The sequence below is a fragment of the Camarhynchus parvulus genome, chromosome 1A (genome assembly GCF_901933205.1).
Source record: "Camarhynchus parvulus chromosome 1A, STF_HiC, whole genome shotgun sequence".
In the NCBI taxonomy this organism is placed as follows: Eukaryota; Metazoa; Chordata; class Aves; order Passeriformes; family Thraupidae; genus Camarhynchus; species Camarhynchus parvulus.
The window spans coordinates 41,496,415-41,518,074 of record NC_044586.1 but is presented as its reverse complement, the minus strand read 5'-3'; the positions used below and the strand labels follow the sequence as shown (position 1 = coordinate 41,518,074).

Here is a 21,660-nt window from a genome sequence, read left to right as displayed (position 1 = left end):
TTTAAGTGGATATGAAAAAAAAATATAGACTTTCCTCAAAAGAAATGAAGATATTTCTCTTCCCTTTATGTCAAATCATCATCATCTACATCATTATCATTACATGCTAACTTAACAAAGCATTTTTGAATATATACATCTTCTATTTTCAGGAAATTAAGTTCAGGTCATTCAGCTTTCAGTACAAAACCTGGTAAATATTTGCCTGAGAACAACAGCTGGGTGAAAGTTTTTAAAATAGAGAACAAGCAGCTGTAATAAATTAATCTGCTAGGTAAGAAACATTTTTGTTTACCAGTTTGTTAAACAGAATCTCAGCTTACTCAATTGTCCTCAATATCACAAGGATTTCTATGTTTTTAAACATTTATATGTATACTCTTAACGGTTTAATTGAAAATGACACTGTGCTTAAAATTAAAACTATGCAGAATGAAGCAATACATTTGTCACACATTAAAATGGGTGGCATATTTCTCTTATGCAACTATATTTACAAAAAGATAAGGGCACTGATTTGGCCACAGTTTGCCTTTTACATGTCTACTCTAAAATCTTAATGAAAAGAATGCCTGTTTCTAAATTAAATTATTTTGCTCTCAGCAAAACCCTTCAATATATATTTTTAAAATAATGTTCTTGTAGTTTTACAATTTATGTTTTATTAATTTGGAAAATACTTTAAGATAGTAAAATAACAAAAAATACCTGAAATTTTAATATATGACCAATGTAGGTCAGAAAACTTAAAATGTTTAAATCATATCATTATAAAACCCTTTCAGAAGACTTAGCTCTGAATTCAGAGGATTTATTTATCAAAGCAGGCTGATAACTTGCACAAAAACTAAAATATTGTTACTATCTGATAATTGACTCTGCCTTCCCTTAAAACTTTTTTCATGAATTTCAGACACAAACCATAGACATGAAGAACCCCTAAACTTTCAATGTTCTTCCCTTTAATTCTTTAGCAGGAAGTGAAGCATAGCTCACAGTTAATTAACCTCCTCCTATGATGTGTCAGAAAAATCCTACATGTCCTTCCTTCCTCAATGGCCTCCTCTGCAGAATAAATCAGGCTCCAGAGGGCTCCCAGGAGAGGCCCTGCGGGACAGCATTCCAGGCTGAGAGCTGCAACCAAAGAAAATCTCCTAAGAAGTCTCCACTTCAGGAGGTGAGGCTACCACAACACAGAATAATCTCACAGCAGGTCACAGTCTCACTCAGATTTGTTGCCCTCAACATTAAGTACTAGGACAACACTTTTCACATCTTTGTTTATATACCTTGCACAGATACATTGTATTCAACAGAAGTTTTATTTATTGTACAGGGCTCATGGTTGATAACAGCAATAGACTATGCATTATGCATTATCTTATCCTGCATCCCAGCTTTAGAAAGATCTTCCCATATCTCTACTCACTAGATACAGCGTTACACGTTTACTTCTACACAGGCGAGAACTTGATCTGAATTTCTGTGGTTGGCCTGGTTTTTTTCTCTTGGTTGGTTCAAATTCAACTGAGTTATATCTCTGTTATATTTAAATGTCCTTATTTGATCTTTATAATTTGTTATTACTTCTAAAGAAAAACTAAAGATTTTTGTGTTAACTTATTAGAAGGCATAATTACCAGTTCCAGAGAAATGTCTCCTTATCTTTTATAAGGATGTTCTACTTACTTTTGTAATTAGAATACAGGAATTAAAAGAGGGAGTTCAGAAAGGAAAATACCAGCTTAGATGTTAAAAATAACAGAGGCTTTATGAACAGTTATTACAAACACTTCACTTAAATACTGTTTAGCTTTGATGACTAAAAGTAGCTGAAACCTAGGTATCTTAATGTAAAAATACAGAAACACATATGAAAGATACCTAAAATCTGAAGGCAGAAATTACTTTCAATTATTTTAAGAATGTTCGTATTTTTAAAAACTAAAAAATATAGGGAATATAAGTTGTCTTTTCTGTAATGTAACTTGTATAATTAAACTGATCTATTTTTTATACTGTTAACTCATATCAAGTAAATATCTTTACATGATATTTAAATAACTTTTAAGTAACTTTTTCCAGGGCGATTTTCACTCCATATCAATTTAATGTTATCTTTAAAACTTAAAAAGACATGTTCAACATGTTGGGACTATATTAAAAAAACATTAAATGCATTAAATCCTTAAAAGTGCACAGAGACAATATTTCTGCATATAGATTTCCTATCTACTTTTTTCCCATATTCATCAAGATCTGATTCTCAGTTTACATGTATCCAAACCTTCTGCTGAATAGATCTTGCACTGAAAAAAAGGACTGTCACTCTGCAAGAAATGATTCACTTGCATCCTCTTATGGGTTTCAACTTAAGAGCTTTTCAGCTGGGGATTTTTTGTGGGGTTTTTTGTCTGTTTGTTTTTGTTGTTGTTTTGTGCTTTGGCTGGGTGTTTTTTTACTTAATTCATGAAAGAACACTGATATTTAATTAATTTTATTAATGTGGTTTTGCTCTGAAGGAATGAAACTCCTGATGCCTGTAAAATCTAGAAACCCCCACAGATATTAAGCATCTGTAAACTTCTGCTTAAATAGAATTGCCAAAACTTAAAAACAAATAAAGCACTAAACTAAGATGTGCCTCTAAGCAGCTTTGCTACAGCCAAGTGCTTGGGATACTGCATCTCCTGGAATTTCATGGAGCTACTCCTGCCCACTTCAGAGCAGTTCCACAGTGCCAGATTCCTACATCTGCTGCAGCGACCATCTCCCACCTATCACAGTGTGAGGAATAGAAACCTAAATATCTCGAAAGACCAGATCCTTTACAATTTCACTGAGACATCAAGAAAATTTAAGCAACTGATTTAAGGACTGTTATTCTTAAAGCCTTGCAAAAATATCAGTTACAGAAGCACCTAGATTGCCCTGAGCCACAGCCAAGGACCTTAAAAAAGTTATCTTAAAAAGTGGTAACAGTCTAATTCTACATGCATGCACAATCTTTTTAACAGATTGGCCAGCTCAGTGCTTTACAAACCCATAAGGACAATTAACATCCTGAAAACAGATTTCCCTCTATTTCTAATAACAAGTTAAAGAAAGAAATTGCTCTAAGTGTACACTGAGTGCACAGCAGATGAGTGAAGCACATGGACAAACACAGTGATAGATGATATTTAGTGCTACTGAAGAGAAAATAAATGCTCCAATTTAATTTTTTTAAACCACATGAAAAAGCTAATACACTTTGCCATGGATGTAGAAGACTCAGGATCATCAGTGGAAAGTTTCAGAAGGTACATTACTCTGTATGTACAGTATTCTCCTGAAATTTGATATATTCTGGCTTCATTCCTTAGATAATATATAAAAAAGAGTTCTTAAAAGGATCACTTCCTCCCAAAGTGCTTTGGGTTCATATGCAGGCAGGCTCAGCTGTGTTCTTTACTGCATAGTGACCCACCTTCAGCAAGAGAAGACTCTTCCAATTCAATACACTGCTCATGGGAGACTCCTGACCAAGTAGGTAAGCGTTGCCTGTCCTCCATTACAGAGAACAAATAGCAAAGACAGAACACCAAATCACTCAAATGCCAAATAAAAATGTGTCATCAATATCAAATGGGGAATTCATTTCTGTAAAAGCACAGATCCTGCTCAGTTCCTAGAATGAAAATATAGATTACATAGAAGATCTGAGCGGTATTTGAAGTGCCTAAAGGCATCTAAATGCAGCTTACAGGGAGATGTCTTGCACTGACCTCTAACCCCACCAGTCAGTTTTTTCTTTAGAGAGCTGCATACTGAACACTGAGCCAAGACACCTGCCTGCCTGCCTGGCCTCCCCTCAGCTTCAGTCAGTAAGTGTCAAATTCTCACCGGTGCAGGAGCAAAGCCTTGTTCTGTGCTCAGGAAGCCACTCCCATCCTCTCAGTGCATCGAGCCCACAGCACACCTCTTACTAGGCTGAACCTTCCCCTCCACGAGCCTGTGATTCTTCTCAAAGCTCCTAAGGTGTTATTCACACTCTCTGTGGAATAAATTCCTCTCACTGCTTGGCGCCCACCCTGATGTGGTGGTGATCTTCCCAAGGCTTCACTCTCCTGACCAGGGAAAGTACAACTGCAGTAATTCTGACTGACCACCCTCCACTCAAACTTGAACATGCTCCTTGACTACTTGAGCATGGACCTCACGGCTCAGTTTGTCTATAATGTGGTTTCATTTGTATGACATTCCACACAATTGGAGGTTTATGGTGAGAGAGCACAATTTTCCATATATTTTCTGCAGATTAACCACATAGGAAGAAAAAAATCCATAAGAACATTAAATCTCAGAAGAAATATGAATATTTCCTAAAAAAATGCAAATTGAAAAAACTCTATCCTGTTAGCATTTTACACAGAAATTCTAGCACTTGTCTCAACATTGGATAAAGTAATATTTCCCATATGCCATGTTCTTTTAAAAACATAAATCTGCAGTAAAAGCTGGATTTCATTACAATTGTTCAAAGTCATTCCATAACACTGCTAACTAGGATTCATCTGTTTGTGTTTTCTTCATAGCCTTCATACAGAACAATAAAGTTCTGTAGGGATCAGCCTGACAAAACTCATGCTTTCTGTGGCACAGATGGACTCACAGACAGGCATGCCATCATCAGTTCGTACCAAATTAGGGCTCTTTCTGCAGCAGACATGCAACTTCACTAAAAGCTTTTTGATGCTTTTGCTATTATTATTTCACTGAAAAGTTGAAGACCTCGCCTTATTTTGTGAATTTCCATGACCTTTTCTTTATAGGAAGTGCTTCGTGTAGTTTAGCTGGTAGCCTAGGGGGCTTCTGGGTACTGAAAAACAGACCAGTAAATAGAAAGCATGTAATAACTTCTTTTTGTATTTGTATTAGATATATAGAGACTTAAAATATAAATGCATGATTAAAAGATGATAGAGGTAATTTTCTTCATAGTAGCTAGTGCAAGCTTTTGCATTTGTGTTGAAAACACATGGATATTTTAGTTATTGCTGAACAGTGTCACACAGCATCAAGGACAGCGGGGAAGCTGGAGGGGCAAAAGTTTTGAGGGGACACAGTCCAGACCAAGTAATGTCATGGTCAGCAATAAAAGCTGAGAGAAAGCAGGAAGGAGAGGCATGTGGAGATTGCATTTGTCTTCCCAAAAAATGATCATGCATGATGTAGCCCTGCTTTTCTGGGGATGGTTGAACACCTGCCTGTCCATTGGAAGTGGTGAATGAATCCCTTGGTCTGCTTTGCCTGTTGGTGCAGCTTTTGCTTTACCTATAAAAATTACTTTGTTTAACCCATGAGTTTTCCTACTTTTAACCTTCCCATTCTTGCCCCCATCCCACCAAGGGGGAGGGAGGGGGTGGTGGTGTGGTGTTCAATGCCTACATGGGCTAAGACAAAACAGCAGCACTAAAAAAGAATAAAATATATTATAAATGTTAAAAGGTATTTTCTTCCTTTTTCCACCTTTTTTTCAGTCAGGGACTTTTGTGACTGGACAGGAAGTTCAGTTTAAAATGGGATTAAACATGGTAGTCGCTTGAGTCGTCTGGCAAACTGCATTTTGATGATCTCTAATTGGCCCAAAAGCCTGTTTGGACTCTTTTAATATTCTAGAAGTAGAGTGGGATCACAACTGCACAATTAATAAAACAATATTTTGAGCATTGCCAAGTTGAGAATTGCTTTCAACTTTTCATTTGCTGTATTAGAATTAGATCTTCTTTGTCTGCTTCCTCTGCTTGCTTCCCCTTCCCAGGGGTTTTGGCAATGCTTGAGCACAATATGCATTTTTCAGATAAAAGCACTCAAAGAGTTGTTTGTTGCTTTAAGTGTGTTGACAACTGTTAAGAAGCAACACAGACTCTGTAATTAAATCCTACTGAATTAGCTGATTCAGAGTCAGTAATTCTTTGCTAAAACAAGTACAAACATTTATGCCATTAGCTCATACACCCAAAAAGGACCAAGGATCAAACATATCATCACTCCTGAGAAAGAGTGGATTGAACTCCAAGAAATGTGTGTATTATTTACTGTTACATCTAAGTTAAACCTATGTCAACTACAGAACGTACACTGAAGAATTTTTAAGTTCTGTCTTTGAGTATGGCTTGATTTCAAAAGTTCAGTGTTATATCACATTTCACTGATGTTCAGAAGATATCTTGATTAAGTCCTCCTTCCATCTGCAGTCTATAAGTCTGCTTTGCCACTTTTCTGACTGCGTTTTGCAGCTATAGAAATGGAAGGGAAGAAGGCCAGGCTAAGAAGGACCTACAGGCATCATCCAATCCACAATGCTGCTCAGTTTGAATCAGCTATACACAGACCATTCCTGACAGCTGTTTGTCACTCTTGTCTTCAATAACAGGGATGCTACACCCTCACTTGCATGAAGTTCATATTTTGTTCTTTCCCAGACTTTAGGCAGAGGGAGGTCAAAAAGGTGGATATTTTTCTGTTCAAGCTCTACAGTGAGACTTTACAGTGCAAGCTGCCAGCTCTATGCCACAAAAAAAGGCATACTTTTTACCTGTTGCAAGTACCATCACCTAAAAAGTACAGATTTAGATTATCTGTCCTAGACTGAACCCTCAATGTACCTGTTAGAGCTGCCTGATAGTCCTTTCTGAATCCTTGTTAAACCTGGGTTATGGTTCCACAATCACCATGCCTCACCTTAATTATTAAGAAAAATTTTTACAGACTCTGAAATTAATTTTTAACCCCAGATCCTTATACATTCAATATAAGCAATATATTGCTGTGAGCTGTCAGGATATTTTTACGAGGAAACGTAGGCAAGCTTAAGAGTCCCAGAGCCACTTTATTCTAACATATGAAGAAAGCCTTCCTCTGTGACCCAAGTTATTTATAACTAGATTCTTCAGATTGCAATCATGTCTTTCTAGTTAATGTCTGCCTAAACTTCATCCAGAAAGTATCACTGGATATTATTTTTGCATCAGAATTGCAGTACTTAAGATAACACCTCTTCTGTATTCAGATAGCTTTCGAGTACTGGTCTGGGTTAAATATAAACTTATAAGTTATATTTATAAACTTATTTGTAGTGTTACTTCAAAAGCATATATTTGAAACCACCTTTCAGGACACTTCCCCAGCAATTTCACCTCAATTACTTGTAATTAATAAAAAAAATCACAAGTGTGGTGTAGCGTACATGACTTTTGTAACGGAAACTACTGTTGAAGGTCAGTTCTCATTTTTTATGAGAGAAATTTTAACGTTTACTTTTCAGAAGCCATTCTCTTCAGCACAGCAGCTCAGGAAGGACAGGCCCTGTGCAAAGGAACTGCCATTACCTACTGCCCTGAGTGGAATGGACCAGAGGACAATCCACTCCAAGTGTCATCATCTAATATTGGAATTTTTAAACTCAGAAACAAAGGAAGCCAGTGATCCTTTTCTCTAGTCAGCCCAAGAGAAACTTCTACTTTTTTCCCCCTTTCAGTCTACCTACATATTCTGGCTGTGTAACAAGAGGAGAAGCAGGCAGACACCAAGTTTCTACCATCCGCATTGTTTTCTGAGGCTTCCAGGTGTGTACTGGGCATGTTAACACCAAAGTGCACTGCAGTACAACCTCACAGCCATTTGCAAGTGGCAGCTGAGCACAGAGACTGCCACAGCTCTCTGAGGTCATCTAACCTGGCCACTGTCCCCAGCCATACCTTTTCTGTCAGGATTGAGCACTATATGCTCCATGAAAAAACTGCTTCTATTGGACTCTTTTTTAGATAATTTTGTTTCAACTTTCATAACCATTTTCCAAGCATGCTGAAGTATATCTATTTAACAGATGAACATAAACGAGAAGTTACATACATCTACATACAAACACAGAAAAAGCAGGAATGATGGGTGAATAAAGAGGATTAAAGGCAGATTTTAGGCTTGATATGGATAACAGGAAGGAAAAACTGCTAGGAGAGGATATATCTGGCATCTACTAGGAATGTCCTATTCCTCATAAAGACATCCTGACTAAAACAAAGTCAGAACCATCAGCACATCCATTGAAAGTAAAAGTATTTCACGTCTGAAGAAGCCACACTCTGCTGATGATGCTGAGAAACTTTAGATGATATTTTTTTAAGTTGACACCACATGGTCTGAATTCTTTTGTCCAGTGCAGCTGGCAGTATCCTCACTGCCAGAAAATGGCAATCTGCCTGGATGTCAGATGAACAACCATACTCTTTGCAGCTGTTGGAAAAAATCAAAACCAGAACCCTTGAGATTCCACTTAATGATTATTTACAGCATGTCTTTTATTCATTCCAGTTATATTTGTGAGTAAGTCTTAATTTGGCCTACCTTTCTGACATCTCAAATACTATGCATTTCTCCAAGTTCAGAACAAATAAAACAGATGACCAGGTCCTTCTCTGAAAGCCCTATCATGTTTTTCCCCCTCAGGATGAACACCACTATTCTGCCCATCACTGCCTAAAGCCCGAAACCCTTCTTGATGCCAACTACAGAGCATTTGAAAACCAGACCATGCTCGTGGGCAGACCAACTCCCCATGAGTTATGATGCTCAGCTCCCCACCTACTGTGATACTCAGACAGGCTCCACTGTGCTTTGTATTCCTACGCTGTCTCCATGTTTTCATAAATGAGACTGAGCTTTTCCAGCCAGCAACCTTCTCTTTGTTTTACCTACATGACTCATATAACACTATAAGACTTTCAAACAAGCTTTTAGCTATTACAATAACACAAGAACAATGGCTTATGGAGATGTTAATGTAGGTGGAAATTTAAAAATAATAATCCCATTTTCATGAATTCTCATGCAACAGTGGTGATACATTATATTTGCTATCTCATTTACCTCCTCCTTTATATATTCCATTTCATGTCTCAATTACAGTAAAAATTGAATTATCTAGTTATTCTTCCTGTCTTCCGAGCTCTTGATTTGAGTCTTCTTTGTCTGGTTACCACCTGAGACTTAGGAAACCAAGAGGTACTTCCGCCTCCTTTCAGCAGCCATTTGTCAGGCTCAGCTACCACATGTACAGTCTTAAATTTGTCACTGAAGGTTCTGTATGTATCTATGCTAGAAACTTTACCATCAGCCCTCATTCAAGCAACACTGAAACTATCATTCATGATGGTACACATTAAAACAATGAGAAGTGTGATCAGCTTCTTATTTGCTGGGAATGAGAGAACAAAAAAACTACTGTGTTCAGCCAGCACTCCTGCAGCAGCTTATCTGGTATGTGTACCTTTTATCATCTTTCAGTTGAATGACATATACAACAGACTGAGACAAATCACAATTAAAAATACAGAAACATTAGTAAATTAAAAAAAATGAAAAACCAACACTCTCAAAAAATAATTCTGCCTTACCTTTCCTTCTGAAATCAGTGGCAGTCAGGAACAGAGCTAGACTCTCACTAGGTCTTTTTGAAAATCTAATCTACAAGTATAAATTTGTGTCAAATTTACAAAACTGCAGTCCTGCCCTGTGCCTTTGATACCTTCTGCAAGAGCTTCAAATGGGCACTTTCACCATTACAGCATCACAGACATCAAATTGCTGACTTGGCCAGACTTCAGCAAGAATCATCTTTCTGCACCCTACAGCCATGAAGCACTAGTAACACTTATAAGCAATTACATGAAAGCACTGTAGGCAGTGAGTAAAGTGCAAGCATCAAGAAAGAAGGTTGGCAGAAATGGAGACAGGAGACCTTAAGGAAATCCACCATGAGAAAAAGAAATGCAGGGGCTTCTCTGTTTTAAAGAAAGGATAAATTTCCGGACACATTTTTCAAACAGAGAATAACAGATGTATCTGTGTCCATCCAGCAGCTGTGTTGAAAAACCCCCATGAAAACCAAACAGCAACCCAAAATTAGTCCATTTATTGCTTCCAAAAACTGGACACAGTTTAGCAGACTCTATCACAGGTAGTTTCACCTCCAGCCTCCTGTGAAGCTGGGGAAAACCAAACAAATGCACAGGAATGACATAATCTGCACTCTCACTGAAAAGTATCTTTGGCCCCCTGAGAGGGATATTTTGTTCACAGGTCTTCACAATAAAAGTTGGAGCACATTTTTAATATGATGGAGGACAATATTATGGAAGCTACATTTCCACAAAGGGGTTGCACAGTTAAAAAGCCTTTTCTTGTAATATTTTAACTATTTAAAACTTCATTTTATTATCTTAAGGGATAGGGCCTTTTCAATTAACCAGTTAGAAAAGCAAGTAGACATAAGACAGTTTTACAGCAGTAGATGAATTAGTTTCAGCTGAGTTCACAAAAAATCTGAAAGTGACCAAAAGAAATGCTGGATCCCAGCAAGTGCAAGCTCTGATTTATCATTTTTCATCATGTTAGCAACAGCAAAACAGTCTGAGCAAAACAGCTCAGAAATTAAAGGACTGACAAATACATAAGCTCTGTGTGCCTTTCTGCTCTATAAAAACATCATATCACATTGATTTTTTCATTTTATTAAAATCTAAGATTTTTTATTTAAACTTTAAAAACCTTGAAATAAAAAGCAGTATGTGCTGGCACAATATAATATTGTCAGAAATTTTTTAAACTCAGAAGCATAAAAAATACAATGATATCTATGACACAACTAAATCTAACTGAATGAATTAACATCCCCCCAATTTATATTAAATATTATTTTAGCATGAAAATATGAGTATATTTTGCATGAGAAATGCAACATTTTACCTACCTTCACATGTTGAAATCCAGTTTCCTTTCAACCTAAGCCACTTTTCTGTATATTTTCAATTTACTAACAATATTTCCAACATTACATTTCCTGTACATAAATATGAGCAGGCATGGAAGCTTCTGAAGGACTGATTCAGCAGGAAATCTAAGTGTTTAATCCTGCTGTCACTGAAGGGAAAGGGCCACAAATGCTAGAACATACACTGATCAACAGAGCAGCCTGTCATAGGGGAGTCACCAGTCTCCCACAATTACTGCTTTTCAAAGAAAGAACTAGGAACTCATGCAGTACAGAACATTTTGTTAATTTCCTAACCCATTCCATGTAATAAAAATATTTATGTACTGACCCTCACAAATGTTTGAAAATGCTAATACTTTAATATATATTTAGTAACTTTTAAATCTGAGTTCCAAAACCACTTTGAACCAACTTTATGAGTTCTGGCTGGGGTTTTCGAAGCTGCCACACACACAGGCAGCTCAGAATGATTTTCACAAGGATTTGACCAACTAGAACCCTTCAGCTTTTCTGAAAGTTCTAATAAATACACCAGTAGCTTCGCATTCCTTTCATTCTCATTACATGGCTTATGTATTTAGGCATGGTATTATGCATTACCTGCTTCTTTTCCCCTTTCATTATATTCTGGTTGCTGGGGTTTTGCATTTGTTTGGTTTTTTGTGGTTTTTTTTAATGTTATTTCATTATTATTATTATTTACTGTTTTTTATTTTGACTGTGTCCCACTCCTACTTGTCCTCTTTCTAAGTGGAAGGTCTGAAAGTTCTGTGAGCTTCTTCCTGCCAAAAGTGTTTTAGGAATGTAAAAAACATGTTACGTCTTTGATATTAAGAGTTGAGCATTATATCGTGATCCCCATTCTTCTCTGTGTTTGTTCCACTAAGTGGGAGAGGACTGGGCCACAAAATTACAGCTCCAGCAAAAGATTCAGGAGCTTGGATCTTTCAGCTTTACCATCAAAGGCTATCTATCTATTTCAGTCCAGTTGGTCAATGGCATCAACACTGCTTGTGTTAGTAACAATTTTTTTTTGTGTTCAAATATAGAGCTTTCCTCATGAAAACATCACTGTATTATGAAGTTAATATCAACACACAGATTAAAGAAAACCCTCACTTTCAGCAAAAGTGGTTAGTATCTGTCCCACCCTTTATTTTTTTAAGGGCTTTAAACATTAACATTCCTTAATAAAGAGCACAATAAATATAAACACAAAGCCACACAACATGCATGAAAAAGAAGGGTTAAAATGCAACTGTATTTCACAGACACAAGTCACAGTCATTAAATTAAATTATTACACATACATTATAACTTATTTATTATTTCAAGCTATACAGGCAACATAGCACCAAACAGGAGATTTTCCTCTCGATGAACATTACACAAATATTTTGATTTTGAATTTTGGAAACATATATTTTCTTTCATTTTTATCAGAATGACCTGAAATAAAATTCACTACCCCAAGACTGTTTTATGACATTATTTGGGCAGTGACATCTGCTATCAGTTATCTCTGATAAGGCCCCCCTCCCACTTCCAAAGTTTTAAAAAATGAATAGCAGATGCTAACATCAAGATTTCAGGCAGTGGGATATTAATTTAATGTGCTGTATTGGCAATGAGGTATTTTGAAGTTCAACATTAGGCAGCAGCAGAAGTAGAGGTAAAAAACTGAAGGTGGTTTTGAAAACCAAGTTCACTGATTCTGAATTCCCTTTTAATATAAAAGATTATTTTTAAAGATATAAATACTTTTTACACATTAGAAAAAGTGAATGAAGGCACTTATCATACATAGCAAGAATTTTTGCATTAAAATGAAAACAAATAAATATTTTACATATGAAAGTTTGGCCTGCTTCTGCTCCTGGAGAAGTCAATGGGATGCCTGGCAGTAACAACACTGGAAGGGAACTGGGACTATTTCTAAAAAAATAGAATAATATACTTAAAAATTAATAGTAGATTTCTTCCACTACTGCAAAGATAGAATTACATCTAAATTGTTCTGGAGCAAGTAAGTAGAAAACTGAAGCACTAGAAAGACAGCCACTTTGAAGAATATTACATCATGTGTCTGAAGGGGAGTAAGGAATGGCAGTAACACATTTCTGAGATTTCAGGGTAACTTTGAAAATAATCAATTATTTTCATGCCTATTTTCTCTGAAACCACAAGTAATACTTGTGAATTACATATAAATCCTAAGAGTGAGGAAAGGAAAAAGAATGAAAACATTTATTTTATAAACATTTCAGACAAACAAAATATAATTATCTCTTGTAAGGAGCTATCTATTCTTTCTAAAGAAAGAAGGAAGGATGAGAACCAAACATATTTCAAGTTGGGACATATCTGGTTAAAATTTTCATGATAAAATTAGATAACTCCCAACACTCATATAAGAATTGATTGCCCAAATGAAATACAAAGCTTCCAAGGTAACATCAGCTATTACCACCAACCGCCTAAGCAGAAACCTTGCTGTTTGGTACCTGGATCTTCAAGCACTGAAAAAGTACACAGGGCCAAAAATAAGATCAAACTCCTAAACTAATCAAAATTCTTGTTGTCTAAAAATGTGAGCAAACTTTCCTCACTATGCAAAGCCTGAAGATATTGTTTTCCCATATATGAACAGCTTATTTTATTCCTCAAGTGTAATTTTGGCCCAAGCTTCCTAAAATCTTTAGAAAATATAAAAAAATTAAAGGAATAAACCTTTAAAATTTGAGATTTACTTTCCTCACACCCATTTGGACAACTGCAGGACCCAGGAACAGAGGAGCACACAGCCTTTAAGCTTTATGAGGGTCAGCTCCAGTAGCCACTGACAGATACTATAAAGTGTAACAGCCAACAGCTGCTAAACTGCACAAAGCATCAACCAAAATTCTGGCTTCAAATCATAAACTGAACCTTCTTTGCAAGGGCCCTTTTGTGCATTTACAAGATATGTTATATGTTAATTATGTTGTGTAAAATTAATCAATAACTATAATAATAAAACAAATGTACTTCAAAAGGATACTACTAAAAGTCCTCTGTTCTGAAATATATAGGAATAGCTAGTGGACAAGTTAGAATCACAGAATCATGGAGGTTGGAAAAGACTTCCAAGATCATTTAGTCTTGCATAACAGTTTCTGCTTAGGTTTTAACACTGGAATACCACCTAGTAGACAGAAAAGCTCAATGCATTGCTCACCTGGCACAGAAATATTACTCAATAGTTCTGTGAAAAATATAAATAGTTATTTGTCTGGTTCTTGCAATCTTACAGAGACGGGGGAAGTGTCGATGTGACAGGCTTGAGGACTTCAGCAGCCAGAGAGCATCTAGTTATTAACAGTTCTCTATATTAGAGCGTATTTTATGCCAGAAATGTGTAAGATAAGCAGGGCCATGATCTATTGCCAAACTAAAAAATCACTAGTCAACCATGGCTAAAAAAAGCTGTTTGTACTAGGCTACAACAGGATTCCAGTGACTAAAGTTTTACTGCTCCTTCCTAATAGTCGTCCTTAATGAATAAATTCTGCTCTGCTTAAACAGCAACAAAAACCAACTAAATCTCTATGTTGGCAGCATTCAAATTAGCTAAATTATTTAAATGACATCATATTTAATATGTGAGCCTGCTTTTATTTCCTGAATCTGCTATGTTTGCTTCTGCGGCATCAGATAGTGTGAGGAAATTAAATCTTTTATGGCTTAACCATAGAGCTTGCAATTATATATAAAATAGGCCTCTCTCTCTGATAAATAGAACTTAGATTTTGCAGGATTAAAATGGCTTTTTGTGTCATTTGAGAAATAAACCAACATGAAGATCTTTATAAAACTAAACCATACATAACATTTACAATTCAAGATCTTACAGGTAATCTATTAATGTAGGGCAAACTGAATTACTCAGGGAAGAAACAGGTTGTGAATAATTCTTGATGTAAAAGGCAAACAAACATTGAGTTCAAAATCAGTTGTATGCTGAACCCTGCTCGTCTTCTCAGCACCTGATGAATATTAATTAGCGAGTCACCACTAATTATTTGGAAAATGGCTAAATAAGATACTCTGGTGTTTGCTAAATACAAACCCTAAACTCTGCTTTGCGTAGTGGAAGAAAGAGATAACTGTGGTAAACAATTAAATCAAACTTACATTTTACAGTCTCTTTGCAATAAATTACAGCTTATATAGCATTAAAATTGTTATCATTGAAATCGGACTTTTTTTTTAATGCTGCCATATTAATTCAAAGAGACAAATTACATAATTTTATTAATAAAAAAATTCAAATAAGTGCTGTCCCAGACCATCTCTCAGGGATGTCAATGACAGGTTTTTTGCTGATTTTGATGGAACCAGAACTGGATCCAACCTCCTTTGATTGCCTTTATTCCCCTTAAAATTTAGCACAATAATCAATATTGTTGTCAAATTCACAGTTTGGGAATTGTAACGTGCTCTATACTGCAGAGCTTGCTATGATTACTTCAGTATGTTAATAATCTGCTAGTGGCAATTTTAAAGATTAATGGTGATTACAGTCGGCATTTTTACACATTAATGGACAGCGACATGTAGACAATAACATATTATAATTACATACAAAATTATACATAGATAACTTTAATTAGTCCCTGTTTTAAAACCACTAATATAAACTTTTATACACAAATGTACAAGTAATACGGAGCAAAATGTTTGATGACAGAATATAATAGACATGGATGTGAGTCATTTTATACTTAAATATACTATAGGAAAAAAGTTATGCATTAAAAAGTTTAGGGTGTTTTTGCAATTATAAATATGTAGATAATACTACAGCATAATTTACAGCATGAACTCGTAAATTTAAACACATATCAAATTGTAACCCTTCCAAATGGAGCACCTATTAGGTACTGTTATGAGTTATGATGATTTCTGGTAATTTTCAATATACTCTCTCTGATGTTTTACAGACCATGATATTGTTCCCGCTGAAGGAAATGGCTGCTTCTTATTCAATTCTATGACTGCAGGAACAATTTCTTTATAAAACTACATTGACTATATTCCACCTGCATTATTATTTCATCATTATCGACTTTAAAAAATGACATAAAATCTTTTAAAAGACATGGGGAAATAGAGTGACAGAAAGAACAAGAAAGCAAAAAATATTATTGAATGCTATCGTACCAATTTCCACGGTCCCCGATGCCAAGAAACATCACCAGGGCAAGAATGCACATTACATTGTGCCATGTTAGGTGGCTTGTCTAGAATTTCACAGTTTTGATCACCCAACATTTGGCCAGTGGGAAGCTGACAAATCACCAGTCTTGTCTTTATTCCATCTCCACAAGTCTGAGTACACTGGAACACAGAATTTTATATGCAATAATTGTTATTAACAGAGTCACCACATACCATCAAACCAAAATATATAACAATCATCAGTATATCATATTATTTACTCTGTCTATTGCCATATTCCCTGGACACTCTATTCAAGAATAAGGACCTAAAGTCTTATCTCATGTAATTCCCTCATCAAAACCTTTACCAAATGACACTTTTACGGTTTATAAAGTGATTTTCTGCAGAAAGTCCCAGTAACAGATACTCCATTAAGGAGAAGTAATTGTGAGAATAAATGTGCATGTATCTCTTTCTTTAATACAAGGAAAATATGGAAATTTTTCTTAAAAGTAGTTTTCCCTGCCAAACAGTGGCAGAACACTCAGATACTGGGCACACTTTTACACAGTCCGGTTTATACAGACCAAGTGTAAAATACTTATAGGATGTGTTTTCTGGGTTCAGTTAGCCTGCAATTCTTCAATACCAGTTCTCATTCCTAATGAGCTCTGAAAGTCAATCTATAATAGTTCAAATATTTTTATGGTATTCTCAATGATTCTAAATTAGAAAAAAACCTGTAGAATCTGCATGAACTGTACCTCAAGTCTATGGCTATGGACAGAAAATAAATGACATTTAGACTGACCTTGAGAACTGAATGGCTAAATCTGGTTAAAGCAAGGAGAAAAAAGATAAAACAAAAAAGTCACTCAACCGATTTTTCTTCTTTTTTCTATTCCAGTAACTGATTTGCAAAAGTAAGAAAAGTGGGCAAGAATCACAAGAGATTAGATTAGAATAAATGCAAAAATAATCAGTTTAACTCTTTCTGTAGCATTTCAGCAGGAGTGTGTGGTCAAGATATGACATCACACAGCATGGAGATTAACATGTCCAATAACATCGTATGTGTCATCAAAATGTTCTAACCCAGGCACAACTTTTACATGGATGATCCTATTTCCAATTTTTAACTACAATCCAGTAACCACCACTACTTGCAGTTACTATTGTTAGTACCTATGAAATTACATGGAATAAAGTTTCTCTACAGCTTCTTATGCTCATTTTTTTTTCTTAGACTAGCTATTGCACTGTGGTTTTTCTGCATACAATCCAGCTTTCTGTAACAGAATAGAATTTTCTGCGTCTCAAGATACATGTTGTACAACAACTATATGATTTGTTGACATTGTATATCCTTAGCCTCACACAATACTTACTTCTTCTGGATGTATGTTTACATAACTCATATTTCCACTATAGTTCTGGATTTGATCAAAGAATAAAGTTTAGATAAACAGGTTGAAACTCTTTCTTTTTAAATTTTAAACTCTATTAAATAAGTAAAAACATGGTGTTCAGTTCCACTCATAACCACATAATTCTTTTTCTACTTCTAAGCTTATATAGTAAACAATGTTCCCCTTTGTAAGTGAAATGGTCTTACTTCTCCCCAGTTCCCAAAGTTCCACTGTGGGCAGGGTCCAGAATCACAGTGTCTCGACTCTGAAGGTTTTGTTGCCTCATCACAGTTACTGGCACTTCTTCCTTCCTCATCTTGACATACTACAACTCGGCGCTGAAATCCACCTGCACAAGTACTAGAGCACTACCAAAACAGGTAAAAATACATTTTGCCATTGCATGATCAAAGAAGTGTAAAATATGATGGTTAAAACAGCAGCTTTGTTTTAAACCTTAACTCTCAAAACTGAACTTTTCAAATAAAAATGACAACTGTGTAGAAGTATTTTAAATTTGAAATCACAGAAAAATTACACTTAGAATTTAATATATTCTAAATAATAATAAGAACAAGAATAACAATACTTTTTAAAATGAATGTGCTTGTTTTGACCAAATCTGTACTGCAATAACATTTCTAGAAATGTTAACACACATGTGACAGAACAAATTAATATATCTATAAAAATTTCTTACTGCTCCCCAGGGTCCAGTTCTCCATTGATATCCTCCCATGGAAGGACTGTTCCAGTGGTTTAAATTGTCTTGTGGAGGGTGTATTGGGAGGTAACCTGTTTCTGGAAAATGGCTTGGATGGTCATGTAGTTTTGGAACATGCTGATAAACTGGTGGGCATGGTGGCATGTTACATTCTTGTTCCTTAGGAGGTCGGCCTTCAGGATCACAGTAATTCTCACTGATTTGCTGATGATAATTGACACAGATGACTTGTCTTGTTACTATTCCACTGTCACATGTAACTGTGCACTGACCAAAAGATTAGTACAGTGTTTGTCACAGAACATTGATGATTAATAAATATAAATACATTTATATTTACTTTTGACAAGAACAAACATATACTTTGCTTTTTCAAGGGATGCAATTTCAATCACGCTTGCAAAAAAAGGAAAAATGAACTCTCGATTTCGAAACAGAGACTTGGACAATAATCTAAATACGCACATCAAAAATTGCTACAATTAATACTTACAGGGGACCAATTTCCAACTTTCCACTCTCCACATGGGCTAAAGCAGCTTGAAATTTCAGCTGGTCGTGGTAAATGAGCACACAAAGACTCATCTGCTATCTCTCCATGAGCATCTCTGCAACTCACATAGCGAGCACGATCGCCCTTCCCACAGGATGCAGAGCACTGTCAGTGAACAATTCAAGGTCATCACATTTTAGGAGACTAAAACAAGATCGTGTAAGCATCTAAAATATTAACATAGTTTCTGTTGGCCTGAAACTGAATTGCATGGCCTTAATTCTCATGAAGCATGTCAGTGTATATAAACAGACAGCATTTAAACTATAACATAGAATAATTATGCAGTTGCAAGAAGCAACAGAAACATCAGTAACTTCCAGAACACTTTAGTTGTTACACAGGGATGCAATATTTACAGGAACTTTTAAAATAAAAACAAATGTTAACAATCCATTTGCCATTATGGTTTGTATTAGCAGATTCCATTGAGCCCCTTCTGATGCCTTTATAGCTGAGAAGTTCAAGGGGGACTTAATGTAGAACTGCTGAAAAGCCTCAGTTTATGCACTCTTTACTGCTATTTAGTTAAAATAGCTGTGCAAAAATATAACTGCATTTTATGCTTTGTTGATTATCTCAAGGGATTAACAGACACATCCACATTTGGTAGATAATTTTAAATTTTTTCATCGCTATCAAGTAAAACTAATTTTCAACATTATCAAAATAAAAACCTTGCACTGAAGAAAATTTATGTAGGAACTGTTTTACTAATGCTTATTTTACAAAAAAAAAGTCAAATTAGATCTTTAAAGACTCCAGCTGTTTAGTATTACTATCACATAAAAGATTTAAATAATATTTTAACATCAAAGATGTTCCAAATACTTAGAAACTGATCAATTACATTTAAAAAAACACTTCCTAGTGCACTGTCAATGATACAAAAACTATTTCACTCAGAACCCCAGCCCCTAGAATTCTGTTTTTTTTCCTGGTTGAATTTGAAGCACACAGTTTGCTGGAAGTGTCTATCTGCTCCTTAAGAAACAGTTTATTTTCTTAAGAACTCCTTTTTAATTTATCCCAAGCAGATTTCAGTCTGAAAAATATCTTAATGAAAGCTTCATGGAAAAATGGGAGAAGGAGTGGAGGGCTGCCCTGCAAGATGTGACTGCTATATTACATACTGGGGTCCATAATCCATATCTCCATTGGGTCACCTTCCCCACATGAACTAGAGGAAGTGAAGTAGTCGATAATTTTGTATTTTCTGGACAAGAGGGCAATTCACATTCCTGTGGGGGTGAGGAAAAAAAAACTTTTGAAATAAACACTTTGGAAGAGCCAAATGTAAAGCAAATGGTTAGCATTTAATTAACATATAAATACCATCTTTTACATTTTCCCTGGAGTTATTCAAAGACCTTTCATTGAATTGCTTTGTTTCATTTTAAATGGAGTGTCGAAGAAAATTTATCTCCTCTTAAAACTGCATAAGCAATAACTAATAATATTGTCATTTTGAGAAAGAACAGTTTTGGCAAACTTGTTGGAGAGAAGGAGCATAGACATTACAGTTTCCTGCTTCAGAGCCACAGGCAGCACAGAAGGACCAAGCAAAGACAGTGGCTGTGCTATCCTGTCCTTTATACCTTCAGCTACTGAGAATATAAATTTGCCCAGTTTCAGTCAGTAGCCAAACAGGTACCAAAATTTAAAAATGCAAAGGATAATCAAATCCAGTGTTTGCACATCTAAGCAGAAATAAACTACACCAATTAACTGGCTTTTATAGTTAGAAGCTTAATAAAGAAGCCAGTTGGGTACTATTGATTAAACAGGATGGCAAGCAGTGTCCTTACAAGATTCTACACACTGGAGCTTCCCCTACTGCCAAATAATCATAGGCCTTTGAATTCCTTGAAGTTAAATACTCTATCAGCATCACAGACCAACTTTCAAACATATCTTAAAATTACTCTTCTTTTACTTAATTCCCTAGGCAAAATTTGACTTTTGTGAAGAAAAGCATAGTTTCAGTGTTTTGTTCTCATTTTAGAAGTGATGCCCTCCGAGTTCCCACGCAGAGTCAGTAGAAAAGAGTTGTATTCAGACACTTTTGACAGAGAAGTAGAGAGGTGATTTTTAACTTACTTGGCTGTCCCTAGGACGAGTGGCAGCATTGCACTCCCTGTCATTGCTCAGGATAACGTGGTACGTCCCAGTAACGCATTTGACTGCGCGCACCTGGTATCCGTGCCCACATGTCACAGCACACTGTTGAAGGCAGGAGTTTCATACACTTGAAATAGAGCTATTTATAACCAAACTTCATTTTTAATTATATTTTCTACTTTGCAACTCTTTCTAGAATGAATAGGAATGACTAGTGAGATGGTGTTATCTTCCTTTGTGGCAGACCATCAGGTACTTAACCAGTGTTCATAGTACACCAATGAACAGTGCTTACGCAGGACAAAGGCTTTCTCTCTTTCCCCTTTTCTATCCCCTGCAGTGACTAGGCTGGAGGTTGGGCAGGAGACTGGGAAGGAACACTGCCAGAACAGCTGACCTGACCTGATCAAAGGGACAATCCATGCTCTATAATGTCATGCTCAGCAATAAAAACTGGTGAAGAGAAAGTAGAGGAGGGCAAAGAGAGGAGTAAGGAGTAGCTTCAAATGAATCACTAACTGCAGCTGTTAAATGCTTTTCCCTTCACTACAGAGTTTGACCAGAGTGCACTCAAAGCTGCCACCTAAAACATTAGATGGCTGAAAATATTACGACACAAATCCTATCCCTATAAATGTTGTGGTTCAAACACAATACTTGTAAAAACCTGGTTGTGAAGGGCTATTTACAGGTGGTACAGTGGAAAGACTGCAATGAAAAGTTCTACTCCAGTGACATAGATTGGTAAATTACTTATACAAGCTATTTCAGAAAACTATTTTTAATTCATAAGGATTCTCTCATGGGACTGAATTAATCTTTTATTTAACTTTTG

At 35.8% G+C, this 21,660-nt stretch overlaps 1 protein-coding gene across 1 annotated transcript in view; it reads right to left on the bottom strand.

The window, feature by feature from the left end:
* Positions 1-21,660, bottom strand: part of ADAMTS20 (ADAM metallopeptidase with thrombospondin type 1 motif 20) — an 84,610-nt gene that overhangs the window by 10,784 nt on the left and 52,166 nt on the right. The window contains exons 23-28 of the mRNA XM_030960217.1: positions 20,805-20,927; positions 19,838-19,945; positions 18,645-18,809; positions 18,128-18,418; positions 17,634-17,795; positions 16,019-16,195 (exon numbers count right to left, since the gene is read on the bottom strand). Of these exons, the coding sequence (XP_030816077.1) occupies positions 16,019-16,195; positions 17,634-17,795; positions 18,128-18,418; positions 18,645-18,809; positions 19,838-19,945; positions 20,805-20,927 (1,026 nt within the window). The remainder of the gene's footprint in view (positions 1-16,018; positions 16,196-17,633; positions 17,796-18,127; positions 18,419-18,644; positions 18,810-19,837; positions 19,946-20,804; positions 20,928-21,660) is intronic.